Source organism: Hippoglossus hippoglossus, chromosome 11 (assembly GCF_009819705.1).
Source record: "Hippoglossus hippoglossus isolate fHipHip1 chromosome 11, fHipHip1.pri, whole genome shotgun sequence".
NCBI lineage: Eukaryota > Metazoa > Chordata > Actinopteri > Pleuronectiformes > Pleuronectidae > Hippoglossus > Hippoglossus hippoglossus.
The window spans coordinates 2,867,898-2,889,704 of NC_047161.1; the positions used below are offsets into that span (position 1 = coordinate 2,867,898).

General features: G+C 42.6%; 3 protein-coding genes across 7 annotated transcripts in view; 2 read left to right on the top strand and 1 right to left on the bottom strand.

Moving 5' to 3' along the window:
- The window catches only part of LOC117770959 (tapasin-like), a 1,175,540-nt gene that overhangs the window by 856,635 nt on the left and 297,098 nt on the right, over positions 1-21,807 (top strand). The gene's annotated exons all lie outside the window — the stretch shown is intronic.
- Positions 10,249-21,807, bottom strand: part of ak2 (adenylate kinase 2) — a 29,771-nt gene continuing 18,212 nt past the window's right edge. Inside the window, exons 2-8 of one of the 3 annotated variants that reach the window (XM_034600985.1) lie at positions 16,014-16,085; positions 14,070-14,195; positions 12,795-12,905; positions 12,366-12,460; positions 11,530-11,602; positions 11,104-11,323; positions 10,249-10,361 (exon numbers count right to left, since the gene is read on the bottom strand). In XM_034600985.1, coding sequence (XP_034456876.1) covers positions 10,354-10,361; positions 11,104-11,323; positions 11,530-11,602; positions 12,366-12,460; positions 12,795-12,905; positions 14,070-14,195; positions 16,014-16,085 — 705 coding nt within the window. In that variant the 3' untranslated portion in view covers positions 10,249-10,353. Of the gene's footprint in view, positions 10,362-11,068; positions 11,324-11,529; positions 11,603-12,365; positions 12,461-12,794; positions 12,906-14,069; positions 14,196-16,013; positions 16,208-21,807 lie in introns of those variants that run through there. The other 2 variants (XM_034600984.1, XM_034600983.1) reach the window with 2 other exon arrangements.
- LOC117770989 (C-type lectin domain family 6 member A-like) overlaps positions 17,000-21,807 on the top strand; it is a 36,023-nt gene continuing 31,215 nt past the window's right edge. Inside the window, exons 1-8 of one of the 3 annotated variants that reach the window (XM_034600972.1) lie at positions 17,210-17,407; positions 17,704-17,781; positions 18,444-18,557; positions 18,789-18,854; positions 18,928-19,035; positions 19,705-19,856; positions 19,933-20,057; positions 20,135-20,420. In XM_034600972.1, coding sequence (XP_034456863.1) covers positions 17,344-17,407; positions 17,704-17,781; positions 18,444-18,557; positions 18,789-18,854; positions 18,928-19,035; positions 19,705-19,856; positions 19,933-20,057; positions 20,135-20,306 — 879 coding nt within the window. In that variant the 5' untranslated portion in view covers positions 17,210-17,343 and the 3' untranslated portion in view covers positions 20,307-20,420. Of the gene's footprint in view, positions 17,408-17,703; positions 17,782-18,443; positions 18,558-18,788; positions 18,855-18,927; positions 19,036-19,704; positions 19,857-19,932; positions 20,058-20,134; positions 20,421-21,807 lie in introns of those variants that run through there. The other 2 variants (XM_034600974.1, XM_034600973.1) reach the window with 2 other exon arrangements.

A 21,807-nucleotide genomic window follows, 5' to 3' on the forward strand; every position in this document is an offset into this window, starting at 1 on the left:
CGCACAGTAACCACGGCCGCGCATCACTCATCGTCTTCTCAAGGTCAAACAGGGAGCGTTCAGGGAGTAGGAAAAAGCTGCAGTTCCTAAATATATACTCGCACCAACCGAGTTTGTAATAATTGTCGGTAAATGAACATCCACCTGTGTCTTTTGAGCCAGATGTGAAAGCAGAAACAAATCGTTTACACCTTAAACCTTATTTTCATTATTAAATCCTGTCACAGACCTTTTGCGAACCAGTGTAATTTCTGTCCGTGCCGATGCTCTCAGGGAGAAGAGAGATCAGTGAATCTCCAGAGAGAGAGAGACGGAACCTGTGTGTGTCTGAGTAGAGAAAGATCGAGAGCCACTGAAACCACACAGGTGAAAGACAGAGGAAGAGAAATGCTTTGTACGAGCAGCGACACTCGGAGATTAGTGTGTGTGTGTGTGTGTGTGTGTGTGTGCACGTCTTTCTCGTGGTTGTGAGGACCAAGACATTGTGTCTGGTCTTCACAACGACAGCGAACTGGATTCCTCTTTCGGCGGCTGCATTCAGAGACCTCACAGCGGCGAGAAGCCTCCAACACGTGGATCCCTCTCGGGCCGAACTATCCCAGGATTCATTTCGCTTCAGCAACCGACAGTTTTTCAAAGAGATAACGGCGGCAGCTGCAAGCAACAAGATGTCCGATACTTTGACTTTTAAATTTAAAGTATCAGGGACAGCTACGGTTTATTAAAACGTTCTTGTCTGCAGCTCTGTTGCTAGGAGACACCGATAAGGGCGGGACAGTTCTCCGTAGACCTGACTCACTTCAGGTCGGAGAGATTGGGGCGGGCCGTGCAATGGGACATTTGGTCTCAAGGCCTCAGGTTAGACTGAGGTTGAGTTTAAGACCGTCCCCACAACTGTAGCAAGCCCAACATGTGTGTGTGAGTGTGTGTTAAATTGAGCAGCAGTGGAGTAGGAGGAGGAACAAAGTGTGTGTGTGAGCGTGTTGATAACAAATCAAGTCCAGATTGTGAAGTTCTCAGGCTGCTCAGACCCATCTGCCACACACACACACATACAGACACACACGGACACACAGACACACACAGACACACACACACACTATGTTTTCTATATCAAGGTTTCAGAAACACTCGTGGTCATGTCGTCCTGCTTCGTCCAAAAGAAACATCAAGTTTTTCTTCTCGGTGCGTCCAAACATGAAGTTATGTGTAGAAGCCGTTTGTGTGTGTCTGTGTGTGCGTGTGTGTGTCTTTGTGCATGTGTTGGTCTGCAGATCGTGAAGTGTAACAGCTGACGCGATGCTTCACAGGGTCGTACTGTCCGATTATGAGGTGATGGGTCAGAGTTGCTCGTTTTCTGTGAACGTAAATCACGGATTATGTCGCTTTCTAGCACCAGTTTTTAAACACATTCCTCCTGCATGGTGACACACACAGGCCACTAGTGAAGGATTTAGAGAGAGAGAGAGAGAGAGAGAGAGAGAGAGAGAGAGAGAGAGAGAGAGACAGAGAGAGAGAGAGAGAGAGAGAGAGAGAGAGAGAGAGAGGGAGAGAGAGAGAGAGAGGGAGAGAGAGAGAGAGGTGGAGGTGTTCTCCGACTCCTCTGCTTCACACTGTAGAATCACCACCTCAGCACTTTGGGATCTTCAAATCTCTCCCTGCAGGGCACGGCCAGCCTACAAGCTGCAACCGGCAGCGCACACACACACACACACACACACACAACTCACAAGTACACACACTCAAACAATCAGTGGAGTGGATTGTGCAAAAAATAATACTTTGAATTACTCAATGCATCTTGGTTCCAGCCTCTCAGATATAAAAGAGATTTGATGTTTTTCTCTGTTTTATGTGATTGTTAACAGACCCAACATGAAAGAGGGAACTGGGAACTTGTGATGGTCGCTAGGTTTTGACCTTTTTGGGACAAAATTAATCAATAAACCTAAGATTCACTGATTGGAACTCAACTTAGTGAACTGGCCTAAAAATTCATAACGCAATCTTCCCAAATTGGAAACGTCTGCACCACATACACTTAGGAATGAATTGTTTCTATCTTTGCATCTATGAAATCCACTTTATCTATATATAATCATAAGCAGAGGCCCTGAGCCATTATTATTTAGAAATGTCACCATTGATTTTAGATCTATTAACACCTTTATTTCCTCAGTGGCTAATTCTCATCAAGTCCCTGGTTCTGGTCTCATGCGAGTTGGAGACGTGTCGAGGCGAGTCACAGATTGTCCAGGAAGAGGAGGAGCCACACGTTCCTCTGAGCTGCAACAAATCAAAAGTCTGGCAACGCTAACAAAAGAGAGAAGATGTGACCAGATGCATTTAATTCTTAAAAAATACGCAGCTGTAAAGAGAAGAAACAGCATCAATGATGTCAGGCACGTTTTTAGTTCCTTTATGATTTGCTGTCTCCCTGCAGCACTTTGTGAATCACATCAAGTGAAACACGTCCCATCTACAAACCTGATAAACGACAATAACTCGTCCAGTAAAACAACTTAACGTTTAAACATTAAAGTTTAGAAGCTGTTTGTTCTGATTAAATAAGACCAATACATTTTTAATAAGACTTTATGACAGTGAAGTGATTCAGAGAGCGTGGGCTCCACTGGCAGGTTGTTCCACATTAGAGAGGCCATAAGGAAGAATGATAGGCCCCACACACACACACAGACACACACACACACACACACACACACACACACACACACACACACACACACACACACACACACACACTCGGGCCTCAGTAATCAGCTGTGTGCTCCAGATGTTCTGTAACGAGAGCTCTCATCGCTGTAATCGAACAAGATGATTCACTGCGAGCCTCGACATGTCTGCATGAAGATCTCACACACACACACACACACACACACACACACACACACACACACACACACGTACACACACACACACAAAACTATAACAACACGAGTACACTTTACAAGTTTAATGATATAATCAACAAAAAACTGCACAGTGAAGATTTGGTTGACGTGCTTCTAACACGCAGCAGACACCAAAATGAAACAAATATCTCCCGGTGTAAAAGGAAGTGTCACGCACGTAGGAGACACCGACAGAAGGTCTACAGGGAGTTTGCGGTGATGAGCCGACGCTGGTGTTCTGTGTGCCGTGCAGAGTTAATATGTCACTTCCTGTCTCTGTCTGCTGCACCTGTCTATACGGAGGATTTGATGCGGTTGCGGACGCGTCTGTGCAGAAAAAACCTCCCGCTGTGTTGTGCATGTGTGAAAAAGACAAACTCTGGGTGAACTCCAGACTCGCTTCTCTGAACTTTATCTGCAGGTCATGTCTGAAAACACGAATTCCTCTTATTCGCGTTATCATTAAGTTTAAGTGCAGAATTTCCAAACACATTTTTTTAACTAAGTGTCCGAACCCTGAGTTTCCTCTGAACCTCGCTCATGTTTATTGTCTTTACAGATTCTCAGGAGAACTTGTCCGGCTGCTTCTCCTCTGTTTCACTCGTCTGGATAAAATACATCATCTAGAAAACCTCTGATGTAACCTGCTCACATTCTGATGCAGGAGCATTAAATCCAACCAACCACAGGAACAAACAAGCCTGAACAGACCAGTAATCAGCCGGTAGCTGGTGAAAAATATTTAACAAACTTCTGATATTTCTCAGACAAACATCTGAGGCATTTCTCTTTCACATGACAAATCAGACTAAAGCGATTATCCTGTTGTTGCACTCAGCAGCACCTCATCACTTTGGATAAGAGCCTCAGCTAAAAGCCTCAGATCTAACCTGACTGATGACTCTGTTTGACCATGAGCAGATCCACAGAGGGCTCAGGTCCGGCAGACGCTCCGGATCAGACCGTGATACCCACTAAAACCCTGCTAATCTGAGGGTCCCTGGACAGAGACAGGTGGTCATCCACTCAACCCGGAGCTAATAATGCGTGTGTGTGTGTGTGCGTGTGCGAGAGAGCTAATTAGAGACAATCAGCTAAAAGGCACTGGGGAAATAAAGTTAAACCTTTGCTGACTCTGCTGTAGACGTGTGTTAGTGCAGCCAAATAAAAAAAAAAACATGTGATGCTAAATAACGGCTGATTCTTTTGGTTTGCTGTTATTTAAAGGTCCCGAGCATTGAAACTACTCTTTTACAGGTTTAATTACCTGTAAATACAGAAGTTATCTGCAAAAGCTACTTTTACTTGTATTGCCTGTTGCCATGGAGCTAATTTTGTACTTCTGTTTTTTATCTTCATGAAAAACAGTGCATCGCCTTATTTGAGCTCGTCCGGTGTTTTTCTCGTAAAATCTTAATTTTAGAAAAGGGAAGTGTCATTTTTTTTTCTTGAAATGAAATGAAATGAATATGCAAGCACCTCAAAGTTTTTCAGAGAAGACAAAACTGTATTAAACTCCACTGTACTGCTGCAAATATAAAATACAAGATGCTCCTGAAGCACCGAAGCCTCAGTGCACGAGGCCAAAACCCGAAAAATGACATTTGTGTTTGAGTTGGTTTGGATAAGAGCTTTGCAGGGACCTTTAACTACAGAGGGTTCCACGTCCTCGTGGCTGTGGTCTCAGTAATGAAAGCTACTGACCCATTATTATGAGGATTTTATTGTTTCAGCTGCACTTTGCAAATGGCACTAAAGCACCCGTTGCTCTGTTGTTAGGCATCGTCCAGCCCCGAGGTAGTTATCGTTTTAATGGACCACATAGATCAGACACACACACATTATTAGGGACTAAATGTTCCTTTAAAAGAACTGAGGTGAAGCAGAATGTCCTCACTTTGGAGGATCTCTGCATCTTTGTAAGAACACTTGTTTCTCGTAGAATACACACACACACACACACAGACACACACAGACACACACACACACACACACACTCACAGACACACACTCAGTCAAGGTTTCTCCAGTGAGCAGAAGGACCGACTGAGTCACACATTTAAGATCACGACTGATTAACTGGTTTCTAAAACGTTCTAACACATTCACACAAATTAGGAATGTTTTTAGATCGGTAATTCTCGGTAAAACACTACGCCCTGTGTCAACATCCCAGAGTCACACACACACACACACACACACACTTCCTGCTTAAATAATAGTTTAAAATGTCTAATAAATGATCTTATTTTCCTTCTTAGTGAGAATTAAATAAGAAGTTTGATGGTCTCCCATTTACACTCTAACTGTGAAGCTACAGCCAGAAGCCGACCCCTGCTACAGGAGCTGCTACGAGCACGTCTGACACGGATCAACACGTTGCCTCCGACTTGTTTGATCCACAGAGAGTAGAAGCAGTTCAGTCTTTGCACTAAGTTAAACTGAGGGGCTTCGTATTGAAGGTACAAGATGGTGACAGATCTGAGCACAGGACGACACGCAAGGCAAATTCAAAGCTTCCTTTGTTAAAATAAAATGTGTCAACGTACTTTTATCAGTCTGTCAATCAAGTCTTTATCTTGCTATCAAAAAGGAGAAAAGTCCCATGAACCACCTCTGCTGGAACAGATAAATCTGGTGGTTTTTATACACAGAAATATACAAAAATATATATATATAAAAGACATTTTTAGTGGAACAAAGCCTGAAGTTAGTGTCGAACATGAAGTACTTTCTGTCAATATTTCACACGTGCACATTATGAAGAAGCTTCCCAGCAGCACAGAGCTGCCCACACGATTTGTTGTGGATTCTGTTCCAACAATACCTTTTATATTATTACTCGAATGTGACGGCGGCCTGATTAGAGCGATATCACAGATGACCGAGGCCGTGTTCTGTGGAACAACTAGTGTGGTAACGCCTGCTCTTCCCTGGAATCCAACTACTAACACACACTGTTTACTGTGTGTGTGTGCGCGTGGGTGTGTGTGTGTGTGTGTGTGTGTGTGTGTGTGTGTGTGTGTGTGTGTGTGCGTGTGTGTGGTTGTTGTTGTGTGTGCGTGTGTGCTGATGTGTTATCTACTAATGATGTTTACACAACCTTTGCTTTGGAAATTAGAGACATGGAGTTGGCAGGTTTCCATCCCTCCACTTACATGAGGCTGCATTCACAGTTTCCAGTGGATTCCAGTTTCCACAGAACTCAGAATCTCTCCATCTGCCAAACCATTTACTGTTTGTGTGGAACTTTACTGACCGCAACTCTCATTCAGATAAATGTCACGCAAGATAACTAACAAGACGTCTGTTTCCTTCTGGTAAAACTTCAAACACCATATTCTTACGGGAGGAATAACGTGGGAACGCAAATGGAGAGTTTGAGCATTTTGTCTTTCTCAAACACACACACACACACGAACACACACACACGGACACACACACACACACAAAAAGTACATCCAGTAATCCAGAGCGCTGGAAGGTGGAGGTACAGGGAACCAGGCTGGGAGTGTCTATAATTAGAGGAACATTCAGGAGCCACACTGCTGAGTTGTTGAATGTTTAATGTCAGGCCTGCAGTCGCAAAGAGCAAAGCCCCTTTACACCACGTCCTCTTGACACACACACACACACAGACACAGACAGACACACACAGACACACACAGACACACACTGGGGTCTGCACAGACACAGAGGAGGTGTAACAGTAGTGAGGTGGACGAGTGGATTCAGGTTTCAGGGAGGAAACAGCAGCACAATGCACGGACACGGACTCAGTGCGTCTGACAAGCGAGCGTGTGATTCCTGGCTATTGTCCGTAACCCGAGACACGTGACGGGACGGGAACCCAAACCGCCCCTGGATGAGGTAATGGTTCGAATCTGAAGCCCGAGAGAATGTTGTTGGTATCCGACAGTAAACACAATGACATGTTAGAAATCTAATTTGAACTTTTTAAACATAACGACAGATTTATCTGGCAGGGTTTTTTTTTTTTTTCTCACAATTTGCTGACAAAAACGATTTATTAATGAATCGGTGAAAAAGAATCTGCAGATTAATTGATGAGGAAAATAAAACCTGGGCAGCTAATTTTATTTATAGTTAAAACTCAAACAAACGCTGATTTTACACAAAGAAAACCTCACTGGTATTGAATATGTGCTCAGTATCCGCCAGTGCTTTGAGTTCAGTTCCCAGTCTGATCCATACTGGTTTACTTGAGAACGCTGCAGATAATCAGGAAAAACTTAACATGTGGATTTACTGCGTCAGGTAAGAGCGAGCAGCTACAGTTTATTTCCAGATCCTCCGAACCTTCGTCCCCGAGTCTGTGCAGCTCGACACGTCTCCTCCCTTCCACTCAAGCGTCTTAAAACAAACATGAGCACAGATTATTCACAGTTCTGACTCACGATGAAAGGAAAACACCAGGAGAACGAAACGTGACACATCTGTGGACTCCACTGAATCCTCCACTGAATCCTCCACTGAATCCCACAGGCTACTTTCTGCAATACTTTAAATATTATTTACAACTAGAAGACACAAAGACTCAGCCGTCGCAGACACATTACAACTCTAACAGCTTTTTATCTACAGATATTTAAATACTTTATATTTACATCGGGAGCGGGTCGTCTCTTTTGAAGCCCAGACTGGACAAACTGAACCTTTTGAGTTTCTACGACAACTGAAGGTTTCCACAGGTTCTCTGTCATGTTTGGAGGGGGAGGGGGAGGTGAGGGGTGTTCAGCTGCAACATGCAACCTCACCACTAGAGGTCACTAGATTCTACACACTGAACCTTTAAGTTTTCTTTTCTCCTGTGACGCTGGAAAATGTGACTGAACCTCTTAAAGTATGATGATAAAATGTGGTTCAAGCCCAAATATTCCCACAATCATCCCGACTGGGTTGATTGTGATTCCTTCCAGCAGCTTCTCGTCCATCTACCTCATATTGATCATAACATCTCCTCTGTTCAGACTTTTCTTTCTGCAGAAGCAACATGAAACGTGTGAGGACCCAGCAGCTCTGACCACACAGGGACTGGGAGCGGCAGCGCAGACAGGAATGTGTTTAAAGGGAAAGTCAGTCCGGATCTTAACTCCCTGGTCAAATTAGATCTGATGGTTTATTACTTTCAGTCCTGCTTGATGTTCTCATGATACAGATGTGTTTCCTGTGTTGATGGTCATGATACAGATGTGTTTCCTGTGTGGTGGTCATGATACAGATGTGTTTCCTGTGTGGTGGTCATGATACAGATGTGTTTCCTGTGTTGATGGTCATGATACAGATGTGTTTCCTGTGTGGTGGTCATGATACAGATGTGGTTCCTGTGTGGTGGTCATGATACAGATGTGTTTCCTGTGTTGATGGTCATGATACAGATGTGTTTCCTGTGTGGTGGTCATGATACAGATGTGGTTCCTGTGTGGTGGTCATGATACAGATGTGTTTCCTGTGTGGTGGTCATGATACAGATGTGTTTCCTGTGTTGATGGTCATGATACAGATGTGGTTCCTGTGTGGTGGTCATGATACAGATGTGTTTCCCGTGTTGATGGTCATGATACAGATGTGTTTCCTGTGTTGATGGTCATGATACAGATGTGGTTCCTGTGTTGATGGTCATGATACAGATGTGGTTCCTGTGTGGTGGTCATGATACAGATGTGGTCCGTGTGTGATGACCATGATACAGATGTGTTTCCTGTGTGGTGGTCATGATACAGATGTGGTTCCTGTGTGGTGGTCATGATACAGATGTGGTTCCTGTGTGGTGGTCATGATACAGATGTGGTTCCTGTGTGGTGGTCATGATACAGATGTGTTTCCTGTGTGATGACCATGATACAGATGTGTTTCCTGTGTGATGACCATGTTTGAGATGACGCTGTTTTTACATCCAGGTGATCAAAGCCCTGACACGTGAGACGAGCAGCGGGGAAACGGAGGGTTTAGCACCGGGCACTCACCTCACTCAGGGCCGGGTTTCTGCGGCTGAGCAGCGACGCCACGGCCGCTTCTTCGCCTCCTCTCCCGGGCGTCCTCCCCGCGCTGCCTCGCTCTGCCTCTCCGAAGCTGCGGCTCTGAACCGGGTCTGAACCTCCGTCCTGTGGCCGCTCCGGCCTCTCTGCTCTCGGGCAGCAGCAGCAGCAGGAGGTGGTGGTGGTGGTGGTGGGTAGCTCCGGTTCTGGCAGGTGACAGCGGCCTCTGCTTCTTCTGCTTCCCCGGAGATCGGCGCTGAAACTCGGACTAATCTCCGCCCCGCCCCGCCGCTGGCTGACGTCATGGAGGAAAGCCCCGACCAGTTACGTCACGTCCCGCTCAGGAACTAGGGCTGGTTTATTGTTGTGGAAAATATTACTACATGTAGTACAAGTATTACACTAGATACACTGTGTAGTAGTAATATTATACTAGATACATTATTTAGTACAAGTATAATGCTACATACACTATCAATTAGAAGTATTATACTACATACATTGTGTAGTACAAGTATCATACTACACACACTATGCAGTATAAGTATTATACTACATACGTTATACTGGTTTTTAGTATACTGTTCATATCTCCTCATGTAATGGGACGAGCTGATAGAGACAGAAACACAGAGGAGCCGAGCTTCCACCACATCATACCTGACCTGCCTGGACAAGCTGAGTGAGACGAGGACGAGCTGGAGAGGAAGAGGAGGAAGAGGAGGAGGAGCAGCTGGAGACAGTGGAGGTGGAGGACGAAGACAAACTCCTGAACCAGCAAACCATTACACGAAGAAGGAAGGGATGACGGGACGTTTGTCCTGAAGCCCCTCACCCCTTCTTACCTCACCCACTTCTCCCCTCCTCCCTTTTCCTCCTCCTCAAAACAAACCCCTCACCCCCTTTGTACACATGTAAATATGATATATTATAAATCTTGTAAATAAACACAAGTACAGTAGAATCTACGTGTGTGTGTGTCTTCCTGATTAGATCCAGGATTCATGGCTCTGATCAATTATCAGAGTTGGTTTTGTTTCTTTCTAGATTTAAATATGTCACAAGTCTCTAAACAGTCGTTTATTTTCACAGAACAAAACCTAAATCACAGAAACAGACAAGTGTCACATTCAAACTTTATCAGGTTTTCACAGTTTGATGAAAAACAAAAAACACAACACGGAGAAGATGTGATGTAGAAAAGCAGATTTATTAAGTAGAGGGGGAATCCTTGACAGGAAGATGCTTCACTCACATCTTCCCAGAATGAAGGAATCGATAAGTGCTGAAAACTAAGAGCCCAACGGGAAAGTTAACCTTAACCCAAGATGTTTAGGAATGTCTGACCCCCCCCCCCTCTCCCTCCATCTGTTCACCCACACGAGCAACTTCTGCTCCCAGATCCAACTCCTCGTCTCGGTGGAAACGCAGCAGCTCAGGATTCAACCAGCTGGAAGACGGGGGGGGGGGGGAGAGAAGAGAAAAGATTTAGATTAATTACAGAGAACAAGCAATGACTGATAATATTTTATTCTGGTCATTTAAATGCTCAAAGTACAATCAGGTCTCTAACGTTCACTTTACAGAAGATACAGAGGCTGAAAAGAGGAGCTGCAGCCACGGACAGTATAAGGAAAGTGAACTTTAACTAATAATACATTTTAATTATGAACCTGAATATGACTTCTCCTTAAAGTCACATTCATTTAGGGACAGAAAAAACAACATGAAGGCCGTCAGTCAGCTTTGTAAACTTAAGCTTGAGAACAGTGACAAAAAAAGGAGTAAACACTGTTGAGCCCAGAGCAGAATATCAGCATCAAACTGTCTCATCAGGCTGAATTAAAGACTGAAATCTTGCCGCTGGGAAGGCTGAACATCTGCTATTGTTTTTCCTCACAACAGTCCTGAGAGGACAGAGACACATCAGTATTCAGGGGAACGAGCAGGTAACACAGTCTGCATCCAAGATGCTTCCACGTAACACACGGTGACTGCAGAGCAGCGAGGAAAATCAAAGGGTCAAGGACGAAACGGAGGAGTGGAGAAGAAACAGAGCGGCTCCGTGTCACAGGAAGATCCAGAGGCCACGTCAGGGAAAATATGAATGACATCAAAGAACCAGGGATCTGCTGCATGTGCACGAGAATCAGGTAAGGAGGAAAAAAGGTTTTAAAAGACTTGGTCCTTACTGGCAGAGGCACGGGCGGGGATTTCCGTGGCGGTGGAGAACGCAGCCATGATGGAAGCGAAGACGACGTTTGGGTTCTGAGCTGCGTCGATGGCCGCGTGAAGGCCCCGGGCTTTGTAGTACTCCACCAGAGGGACCGTCTGCCGGTGGTAGGAGTCCAGACGGGAGTGCAACGTTGACTCGTTGTCGTCGCTGCGGCGGATGAGTGGCTCGCCGGTCACCTGAGAAGAGACAAGGGAGACATGGGAACACAGTCAGTGTGAGAGAATGTTAAAAAACGTCAGAGCTTCCTTCTCTTTACTCGTTGCTTCACTGAATTCAGTGTTGCACCGTTTAAATCTACTGGCATCTGCACTGGGATCAATAATACAATATCAATATAAGATCAATATTCACCCGGAGGTGGGTCTGATGTCAAACTACTTACGTCATCCTTCATGGTCTCCTTGGGAGGGTTGAACTCCTCGTGGTAGGAGCGGCCACTTGGCTGATGAATTAGTCTGGAGGGGAAAGGAGGGGAGAGGGTGAGGAGGTGAAGGACAGGACGGGGACAGAGAGGAATCAGAGTGAGGAGGAGGAGGAGGAGGAGGAGGAGGAGGAGACACACAGTGACTCACTAACTATTTAACTGTCCCTGTCACATGCTGCCCTTGTCCTACTTGGACCTGAAAAGGAACCTCATCACAAAGGAGCCCTAGGGCAGAAAGATTATCTGTATTTTTCAGTTCAGTGCAGATAATGTGAAGAGGTTATTCTGGAAGAAAGAGGACAGACAAGCTGCTGCAATAACAAACCGATGAAAACATTTCACAACAGTTTCTAAAGCTCCGACTGTTCACATGACGGCGTCTGAAAACATGTCTGTGTACGTCAGCCTCCAGTCAGAGCACAGCAAAGTGGCACAGAGAACTTAAGTACAATCGGACAACGAGCAGCTTCACCGCTCCTCAGGGAGCAAAGCATCGACTTCTTGATGGTTCCAACCTGCGACCTTCCCACCGCTCGACGCCCTCGCTCCCCTTCAGGCGACTGTCTCCGTTCATCACAAGATTTCATGCTCCACTTCTCTCCCTTTCCCAAACTCCTCTTCTCACATGAATCAATCGAGGAGCTTCTCAGCCACACCCCCCCCCCCCCCCTACCCCCTTAAAAAAGAAAAATCATAAACCGCCGCTGTCTACCAGCAACGTGCTTGGGAAATAAAACAGGCCGAGTCCTCTCTCAGGTGTTGAATAATTGATTGTCTCTCACAGCAGCTTCTACCTGCCACAGATCCTCCGGACCAGCAGGGAGTCGTCCACAGAAAACTCGATCACAGAGTCCAGGCTCTCGTGTCTCTTGTCCAACAAGTCGTCGAGCTGGAAGAGACAAATCGACGGTGATATTAAGTTTAGAGTCTGGAACTGGATCTGAACTCCCAAAAAGTTGTGTAACGGGTAAAACTAAACACATTGGTTTAATCACGGTTGACAGTTTGTGGTTCATATGTTAACAGGTCCGGACTTGACTTGGAGATAATCAGGGGTAACTGGTCCCGTGCAGGACTGTGATCTGGTGTTGATGTTGATTTGTACCAAACTAAATATAAACATCAGCTAATCGTTCTTATATGTTGAATTTATGTATTTATGTCACCGAATGAAACTGTAAATCCTATTTTCTACTTGTAAAACATTCTGCACCAACACTGACCATCTCTGCTTGTTTCACTGTCCGGGGGAATCCGTCCAATAGGAATCCGTTCTTGCAGGCGGGCGTGTCCAGATTCTTCTCGATGAGCTCCACCACCATCGCATCACTGACCTGCAGGAGAACAAAAAGAAACCCATTCATTCACTTTATGATCTGCAGCAACACAACGAGAACACACCATCCTGACCCTGCAGCTCAGTGCCTCTGATGCACGCAACTTGCTTGTTGTACATTTCCTTCATGACAACAAACAGTGATTCAGTGTCAGGGTGCAAACAGACTTGTTACCACAGAGGGTATAAACACATGTAAGCAAACAAAGACAGATTAACACAGAGGGTTGGGAATGACGACAGCAAACCGCTTGGAGGAAAAATCAGGTCGAGAAAGACGACGAAGGGTTCGAAGACTTTTGATTTGTTCGGATATCGATTTAGTAAAAAAGATATTTCAGCTTAGAGTCATTTTGCCTGGATGTGAAAGAACGAAAGCTGTAAACTGTGTGAGAAAACCTCTAAAATCTAAAGTTAGACCATTCACAATAATCTGTGTGTGTTTGCTCGTCGTGTCTCAAACTCTGGAGCGAATCAAACAAACACAAAGTAAACGTCAGTTGTGTTCAAATGCTTTAGACACTGTAGATGTTTGGACTCAGAGCTCCGCGAGGCAGCACGACTCCGAACACACGAGAAGAACAAGGAGTCCTGCAGCAGATGGTCGGGTCCCCACAGAGACATGGTCTCAACTTCAAAGAGTCTGAGATCAGATGTTGAGACGACACCGAGACTAGATCCACAGAGGAGCGGAAACCTGATACTGATAAAACAACCAACCTGGTTACAGCAAATCTTCAGTCCCTGACAAGACGATTCAAGACTTTATTTTACATAAATGTGAATAACTACTTTATGTAATTAGCTAAATGTACTTTTCTTTTGCATCTATAGTTTTTTAAACTGTCCTTTATTTGTTTTCATCCCATCTTCACTGTTTTCTCTTGCTGCTGTTACGTGTGTGTGTTAAGAGATTAAAGTGTTATCAATCAACCACAGAAAATTAAGGTATTAAAAGTATTTAACAGAAAACTTTCCACGCTGCACATTTGAGCTTTGCAAGACATTTTGGTGACTGTAAACACAAAAGACAAATACAACATGAGACATGAACATAAAGGGCTGTAGAGGCAACAGAGGCTCAGAAAGGCCAGAGGGACAGAGAAAGAAAAACACACACACACACACAGAATCATGAGACGCAGATGTGAGGAAACTTTACCAGTTTTCCAGCATCCATGGTCTCCTTCAGCCTCTTCCCCAGCTCGGAGCCTGAAGCCACCATGGCCCTCAGCATGTCTCCGGTGGCCAAGTGGCAAACACAGTACTGCTTCACCAGCCGAGGGGCCTGCAGAGAGGAGGGGGAGACTCGTTTCACCAGTGCTGTGCAGGAACAGACACTTTTATTGAAGTATTATATAAAACTCAACCAGTGAGTCTATTAAATATTATGAACATCTTTGTGCAAAGTAAACTAATGAAGTAAAAACTTGTGTTTCCAGCTCATTTACAAATAAGATTTTAACAGTCCCGTGGAGGTGAAGGAGGCGTTTTCTCATAAATAAGGTAAAGTACAGGTTGTGTGCACGGAGAGGCGGAAACTTAATACTTTACATGCAACACAACATGTTCCATGTGGGAACAAGTAGCATAAGATACACACAGGGTAAAAGCCAGTATCACTTAATTAACAGATAACTCTCTTGATTAATTAAGATTGAATTTAAGTGGTTTGTTTGACCAAGCGCGAGGAAATTAAGCTTCCAAATAGTAAAATAATTCTGAAACTGTTCAAAGCAAATGTGAGAACGGTTGGTTTTCTTCTTGGTCAATCGATTTGTTATTTCAGCTCTAAAAATACAACAGTAAGCAAACCTCCAGAGTCCCGATGTGCTTCAGTGCAAAGAGAGGACTCAGCTTTAAGAAGGACGAGACTGAAGAAGTGCTCAGAGCCTTCAGCTGCGAGCACTGCTCAACACAACTGATCGGAATTAGTGTGGATGGACTGAAAATGAGTTGGACTTAAATGCACATCAATTGTGGACAATGTGTTTGACGAGTCACATAAATCTGCCTCTTACTGCAGGACACTGTCCCTGAGGCAAAGGAACAACGAAACCACATCAAAAGTTTGATTTCACGGTTTCTGTTCTCGTCCTGTCCACGTTGGACTAGTTGATAAACCATCGTATTTACACTTGTCAAACTGGTACTGGATTCAGAGAGACAATCCTGATCACATTAGTCTAACTTTAAAAGAGCTTTTGTTAAATCTGGACCAAAGTTACTACCCACAGGAGGAAAAACAGTCTTTAAAACACTGTTTCAGATTTGTGAAACCTTTCTCCTACTTGTGAAAAACACAGGAAAGTTTCACAATTTGTTTCTTGTCTCGAACCCAATTGGACAAAATTCAAAATTCAGCATATTTAGATTTTTCAAACTGGACATTTTGTGCATCAACATTTTGAAGAAGTTGTTAAAAGGTCACCTATTTGGTAAATATTTTAACTTGGTCCAGTTCTCATGGTTCCTTTGTTTTTTTACATCTGTTTCTAATTCTTCTGCTGTTTGTGTTTTACTGTTATTTCCTGTTTTTATCTTAATGTTGGTTTTGCACCTTGTGACTTTGGTTTTAAAAAAAGCTTTATGATAATAATACTTATTTACTTTAGACTAATCAAACCTGGGCTGGATTAAGAAATGATCACATTAGATTGAGTCTAAATTTAAAGAATTATCTGAACCAAATTGACCCAAAGAAGCTAAAAACTATATTAAAATAGTTTGTAAGACTTTTATCCAACAGGTGAAAACACTAAAAGTTCAATGTTACTGATTTATCTCACATTGAACCACATTTAAACTCCTCAAACTGGACAGGATCAAGATAAAGTGACGAAAAACTTCAGCTTCTTCAACACAGATCAGATATTTGACGTTAAATAACTTTATAATGAAACTTTAACACAGAAGTCAGGAACTTGTTTCACACTGAGACGTTAACGAGGCTGTGTGATTATTCACTTCCTGGTTAAACTGAACCAACAGGTAGAGTCAGGTAGCATTAGCATTAGCTTGTACTCATGCTAACAGCGGCCATGCGCTGTGCACTAGTTTCCCCATGCTAGCGGCTAGCGGCTAGCGGCTAGCTCTGTTAGCTCACCTGAGTCCCCTTGCCAGCCCCGGGCGGCCCGAGCAGGATGGCCCGGATCCCCTCGTGCATGTCGGCCATCGCCTCCTTCAGCTGCGCGCTGGGAGCCATGTCTGCAGCGGAGGAGGAACTTTCACCGGGTCAGTGAAGAGTCGAGAAGCCGGAGACCGCGCAGCAGAGTCGGTCAGAAGAGACGGAGCCTCCGCCCCCTGTCCGCTACCACCGGTTAAACCCCTCCCCCCGCATGGACGATGCGGAGTCTGATTGGCTGTCACGATGTTCTGTCAACTGAGGCGCGCGTTGATTGGACAAAACACAATCACAAGACGCGTCATTGTGTAACATCCGAACAAGGAGTCATTCCGGAAAGTTAAATACGTAAAAATGTTTATGGGTTTTCTACGTAAGAGTAAACTTTGTTCTGATGCGTTCGTCTGAAATAATTAATAAAAGAAATAATAAAAAATTGTTTATTTTATAAAAATATTTTTCTGTCTCATTAGAAAAAAGTAATTTACCTTTTTAAATAGATTATTTTCAGTTTTCATGAGTTTTTTTATTAATGAGATAATTATCTCTTCCATTAGCAAAACAATTATGAGGATATTTTAGGTTTTATGATGGAAAAACAATATTTTCTGTTTTTATTAATTATTAATGACAAATATTACTTCCTTTCTTATTTGAGGGTAAAAAGCAGACAAACTAATGACATGAAATCTGAAAATAATCTTGTGAATTATGAAAAACAGTAGAATTATTTATGAATTTATTTATGAATTCAGAAAAAGAGAGCAGATTTATTTTTTCTCCAGTGAATTTAATGTTTCCATAGTTTTCATTGTTTATATTGTTGAGCATTATCTGCTTAAATACATTCTATTTGTGGACAAACTATATAAAATATATATCATACACAAAAATATTGTTAAAAATTAAAAGTCTTGACATAAAAATATTCTTCAAATACTAAAAGTGAAAGTACTAATCATACACAAAGGGAACACTTCAGAGTAATGTATATAATTGTATTTAAAAATACTGGGAAATTTGTACTTACTCGAAATAAACAACATCATCACTTCCTTTGTGAAACATTCAAACTGAATAACATCACTCACGTCTGAGACGTCTCTGTTAGAAAACAACAAATATCCGTTTTGACCAAAACTTGAGGAAGTGAAATATCCTAATGATGTGGTCTGGAGGAACTACACGTCTTCTTAGAGCCTTCAGCACATTTGAGTCTGACTGGAAAGATTAGAACAGTTTTCGAGCCGGTGTCAGACAAAACTAAATTTATTTCCAAATTTATACTCACTGATGGTCCCACAGCAGGAAAATGGCTGAAGCTGAAGTTCTTTACTCTGATATTAAGTTCACAAGAGCGAGAGGAAACACAGATGGTGAGTTTTAAAGTATAATACTGAATACTGAGTGTCCACATTGTTTTATATTATTATTATTATTATTATTATTATTAATTTTAGATGTTAAAACAGTGAGTTGTTCATTTGTAAATTGTTCATTTTCATCAGTCTTTGACTCGGTGGACTTGACTTCCCTGTTTTTCCATTTTGTAAAACTCAAACGTTCCAGAAGTCTCCAGGATTCGTCCCTTGTGTTTTTCTGTTTGACAGAAACATGAACACATTTACCAGCAGAACATAAATGTACATATATGTATATTTATGTGTTGCAGTGGCCACACCCTCTACAGATGAACCCACTTATTCCGAAGTCAAGATCTCAAAAACTCAGCGACCTGCAGAGCTGCCTGGTGGGTGATGAACTGCACAGAACTATTTTAACAATCGTGTCACACGTTTTTCAAAGGAAATGACAAATGAAAAACTTTGTATTATACGAAAGATAAACTGCAGATCAAATGATTATGGACATGAGTTACTTGCAGCCATATTGTTGTGGATAAGAAAGTAAAACATAACGTTCCTGTCCTAAACCTTGAGTTCAATCACATAATAAAATGTGTTTTCTGCCTTTAGATGATTTTGACTCTCATGTAAACTGCATCAGTTTGAAGCCACTTCTGTGAATAAATGCTCATCGTTAGTTTGAGTAAAAAGGAAGTTCAATTCTAGTTGAAAGATTAAAAGAACGTGTATCTGCGTGTGTTTCCTGTACAAAAGTGTGAGGATAAGTCAGTGGTGTGAGGAAAAAAAAGAAATGAGGAAGTGACCGTTATGAAAGGTCCGAGAAATATTTATAGTCAACTCCAAAGAAACAGTCGAGCCTTCTGTTTCCTGTCGGCTACACTCCTTCTGGTTTTTACAAATTCATCTTTAAGCTGTTAGAGTTGATTTCTGTTGGTCGTTGGTCGACTGTAAAAACAAAAGACATGAAAGTGGGACTTCATCTTTAATGATGATTATGAATATTAGACATTTATCTCCATCGTCTTTCTCTTCTGCTGTTGAACAGGCTCCAAACAACCTGCAGCATCAAACAGGCGATCCGGGGTCACATCGGAGCGAGTGGCCCTGCTGGTCCTCAGTGTTCTCCTGGCAGCTGCCGTCACAGCTCTTGGTGTAACCCGTGAGTTTGATTCCTAAAAGTACATTTTTCAGAACGAGTCATAAAATCTGTCCAGACACTTCTTGAAATTAAAACTTTTACTTTGAGATGTTTGTTTGTGTAGAAGTAAAATCAACAAATGGAATTTAACAACATTTCAAGTTAATGATTCTCCTGCTCGTCATCAAGAACTGACTCGTTTATCAAATGAAGCTTTAACCTTTACTGATGAGATTGTCTTTTTCTAATCAGTTTATAAAAATACTCAAACCATGAAGAGTCTCCAAAAGCTTCAAGATAAGGCAAAAAATCTCACAGGTAAACTTCTTCATTTTGTTTGTCACTTTTTCTTAAAGTAGTTTCTTCACATTTCTGCTTCTTCTCTGTTCAGACGATTCTGATGAACGACTGATGAAAGTTACATTTTGTTTAACAGAAATACTCAGTAAGACAGAACCGTGCAAAGTGGAGCAGCCATGTAAACCTCCTTCAGTAAGAAGTAAGTCACACATTAGCATCTCCTGATGATGATTAAAGAAACAGTGAAGGACTGACGGATACAGTCACTTCAGCTTGTCTCAGTTCAGCGGCTGCATCCTTCAGAGGACGCGGTCGACCCGACCCACGAAGGAGGCGTCCTGGTGGGTCGTGAACAGAAAGGAGACGTTCTCGTCTACAAAGGATTTCCATGCTCGTGTCTGCCCTTACTGCTGTTACCTAGCAACACAACTGAACTTAGACAAGATGAGAAAGTGTTTATGCCCCTTGGTTGTTTTTAACATTTGTCCCATTAGATGTTCAGTTAAATTAAAGCGTGATAACGAGAAGCATCGGACGTCTCAACGCCTGCCGGCACCATCAACCTTTTGAAAAAGGGTTTGTCACCTACGTGCAATGAATTCTGGGATAGGTTGGGACAGGAAGGATCCACCCGTTGGAGCCTTTGTTTCTCTGGGTTAGACGGATGCATTTGTCGGCCCCATTTGAAGGAGCCTCTGATATGACTGTAACTGCAGTTGCAGAATAGCTGCCTTGCTCAAGGGCAGTGTACCACCACCATCTCAAACTCAAATTTTCATCAGTCTTTCAAAACTCTTCACATTCAAAGTCACTGCAGCTTCCAGATCTAAAGTAACCAGTCATTTCCTTTGCTGTTATCTCTCCAAAGATGAAGCATGTCCGAGGTGCGAGGACGGCTGGGAGCCACATGGAGGAAAGCTCTACTTCTTCTCCTTGTTTACTTTAACCTGGAATCAGAGTAGAAGACAATGCAGATCAATGAGAGGAGACCTGGTTGTGATAAACAACAGAGAGGAGCAGGTATAAAACACTGCTGCAGGTCGATGTTCTAATATTTTATCACATCGTCACAGATAAATCACCTTCTGCTCTTCAGAGATTCCTGGTGTCTAGACTGAGTGAAAAAATGGACAATCCTGAGGACAAGTTCTGGATCGGACTGACAGACTCAAAGAACGAGGGTGAATGGCTTTGGGTGGACAACACACAACTGGATCCAAGGTTTGTTATTGAGAAAACACTTTTTGTCATCGACGTCAGTATGAAGGTTTTCATGGATCCGGTTCTATGTTTCCCAGTTTGACGTTTTGGCTTCTCAACGAGCCAGACAACTGGACAGAGGAGAATCCTGATGGAGAGGACTGTGTGAGGATGGGGGAGAAAAACGGAACCAATGACCTGAAGATCTGGATCGATGGATCCTGCGAATCGCTTCAAAAAAGTATTTGTGAGAAACCAGAAAAAGCATGAGCCTGAAATCCAGTTGGATCAGATTGAGCTCGAGTCCTCAGCCACTTTCACAAACTGAGGCATGATGCTTTATTAATGAAGATCTTCTCCAGACATAAACAACTTTGAATAATATCTAGAGTCTCATATGTTCTTCAATTTCCTTGTTATTTTAAAGTGACGTCTACTCCTCCCTCATATCAAATCTATGAATAATAAATATTATATATAATATCTCCTTCTTTCCTGCTGAGTCTATTCTGAGTGTTTGTGTGAGAAACTAGAGATTGAGAACATCTCAACCTCCTCGGGAAAAATGTTTACTGACATATATTAATGTGGTGAGAAGTTATTTTGAGTCATTTTCTCATAGACTTCTATAGAAACAACCAGTGGAGTCGCCCTCTGCTGGTCGGATGAGAGAATACAAGCTTCAGGCACTTCTGCATTGGCTTCTCTTTCCAGACCTGGAGTCAGTTTTTATTTACACTCGATAGTTTTGCCTTAAAATATGAATGAAGAAATATCGTTTCGCTGCGGGTGAGGCAGAGATCCAAGTCTTTCTCTATCCGGAGAGATGGGAAGGAAAATCAAACATAACTTTTCAAAACTTTCTTCTTTATTCGAAATAAAATGACGCAGATCTCAGGTCACAACTGAAAGTGTTGACATTCAACCGACTGAAAGGAAACAAGAAATAAAACATGAATGTGCAGCGACTGGAGAGAAGTGAATTGCGTCAGAACCGGAAGTCTTGATGAAGATGTCTCTTCTTTACAGTTTCCATCAGAAAGAATGTCTTTAACAACTTTAACAAAAACATGTGAACGTGGTGTCGTCTGTTGTCCGTTGGGCCGAAGCTCTGCGACCTTCTGTCCTGCAGCTCTCGGACTGTGAGGGTTCGAGCGAGCATGGCCGGTTAGACCCCTCCCCCCGCATGGACGATGCGGCGTCTGATTGGCTGTCACGATGTTCTGTCAACTGAGACGCGTGTTGATTGGACGAAACTCACTGGACGCGTCATTGTGCAACATCCGAACAAGGAGTCACTCCGGAAAGTTAAATACGAAATAAAGTTTATTAGTTTTTATTAATAATTAATGAAAAAGATAACTTCCTTTCTTATTTGAGGGTAAAAAAGCAAACTAATGACATGAAATCTGAAAATAATCTTGTGAATTATGAAAAACAGAAGAAGAATTTATGAATTTATTCATGAATTCAGAAAAAGAGAGCAGATTTATTTTAGCTCCAGTGAATTTATTATGTTTCCATAGTTTTCATTGTTTATATTGTTGAGCATAATCTGCTTAAATTTATGTTATTTGTGGACAAACTCTATATAAAATATATATCATACACAAAATTATTGTTCAAAATAAAACGTCTTGACATCTAAATATTCTTCAAATACTTAAAGTGAAAGTACTAATCATGCACAAAGGGAACACTTCAGAGTAATGTATATAATTGTATTTAAAAATTGTGGGAAATTTGTACTTACTCGAAATAAACAACTTCA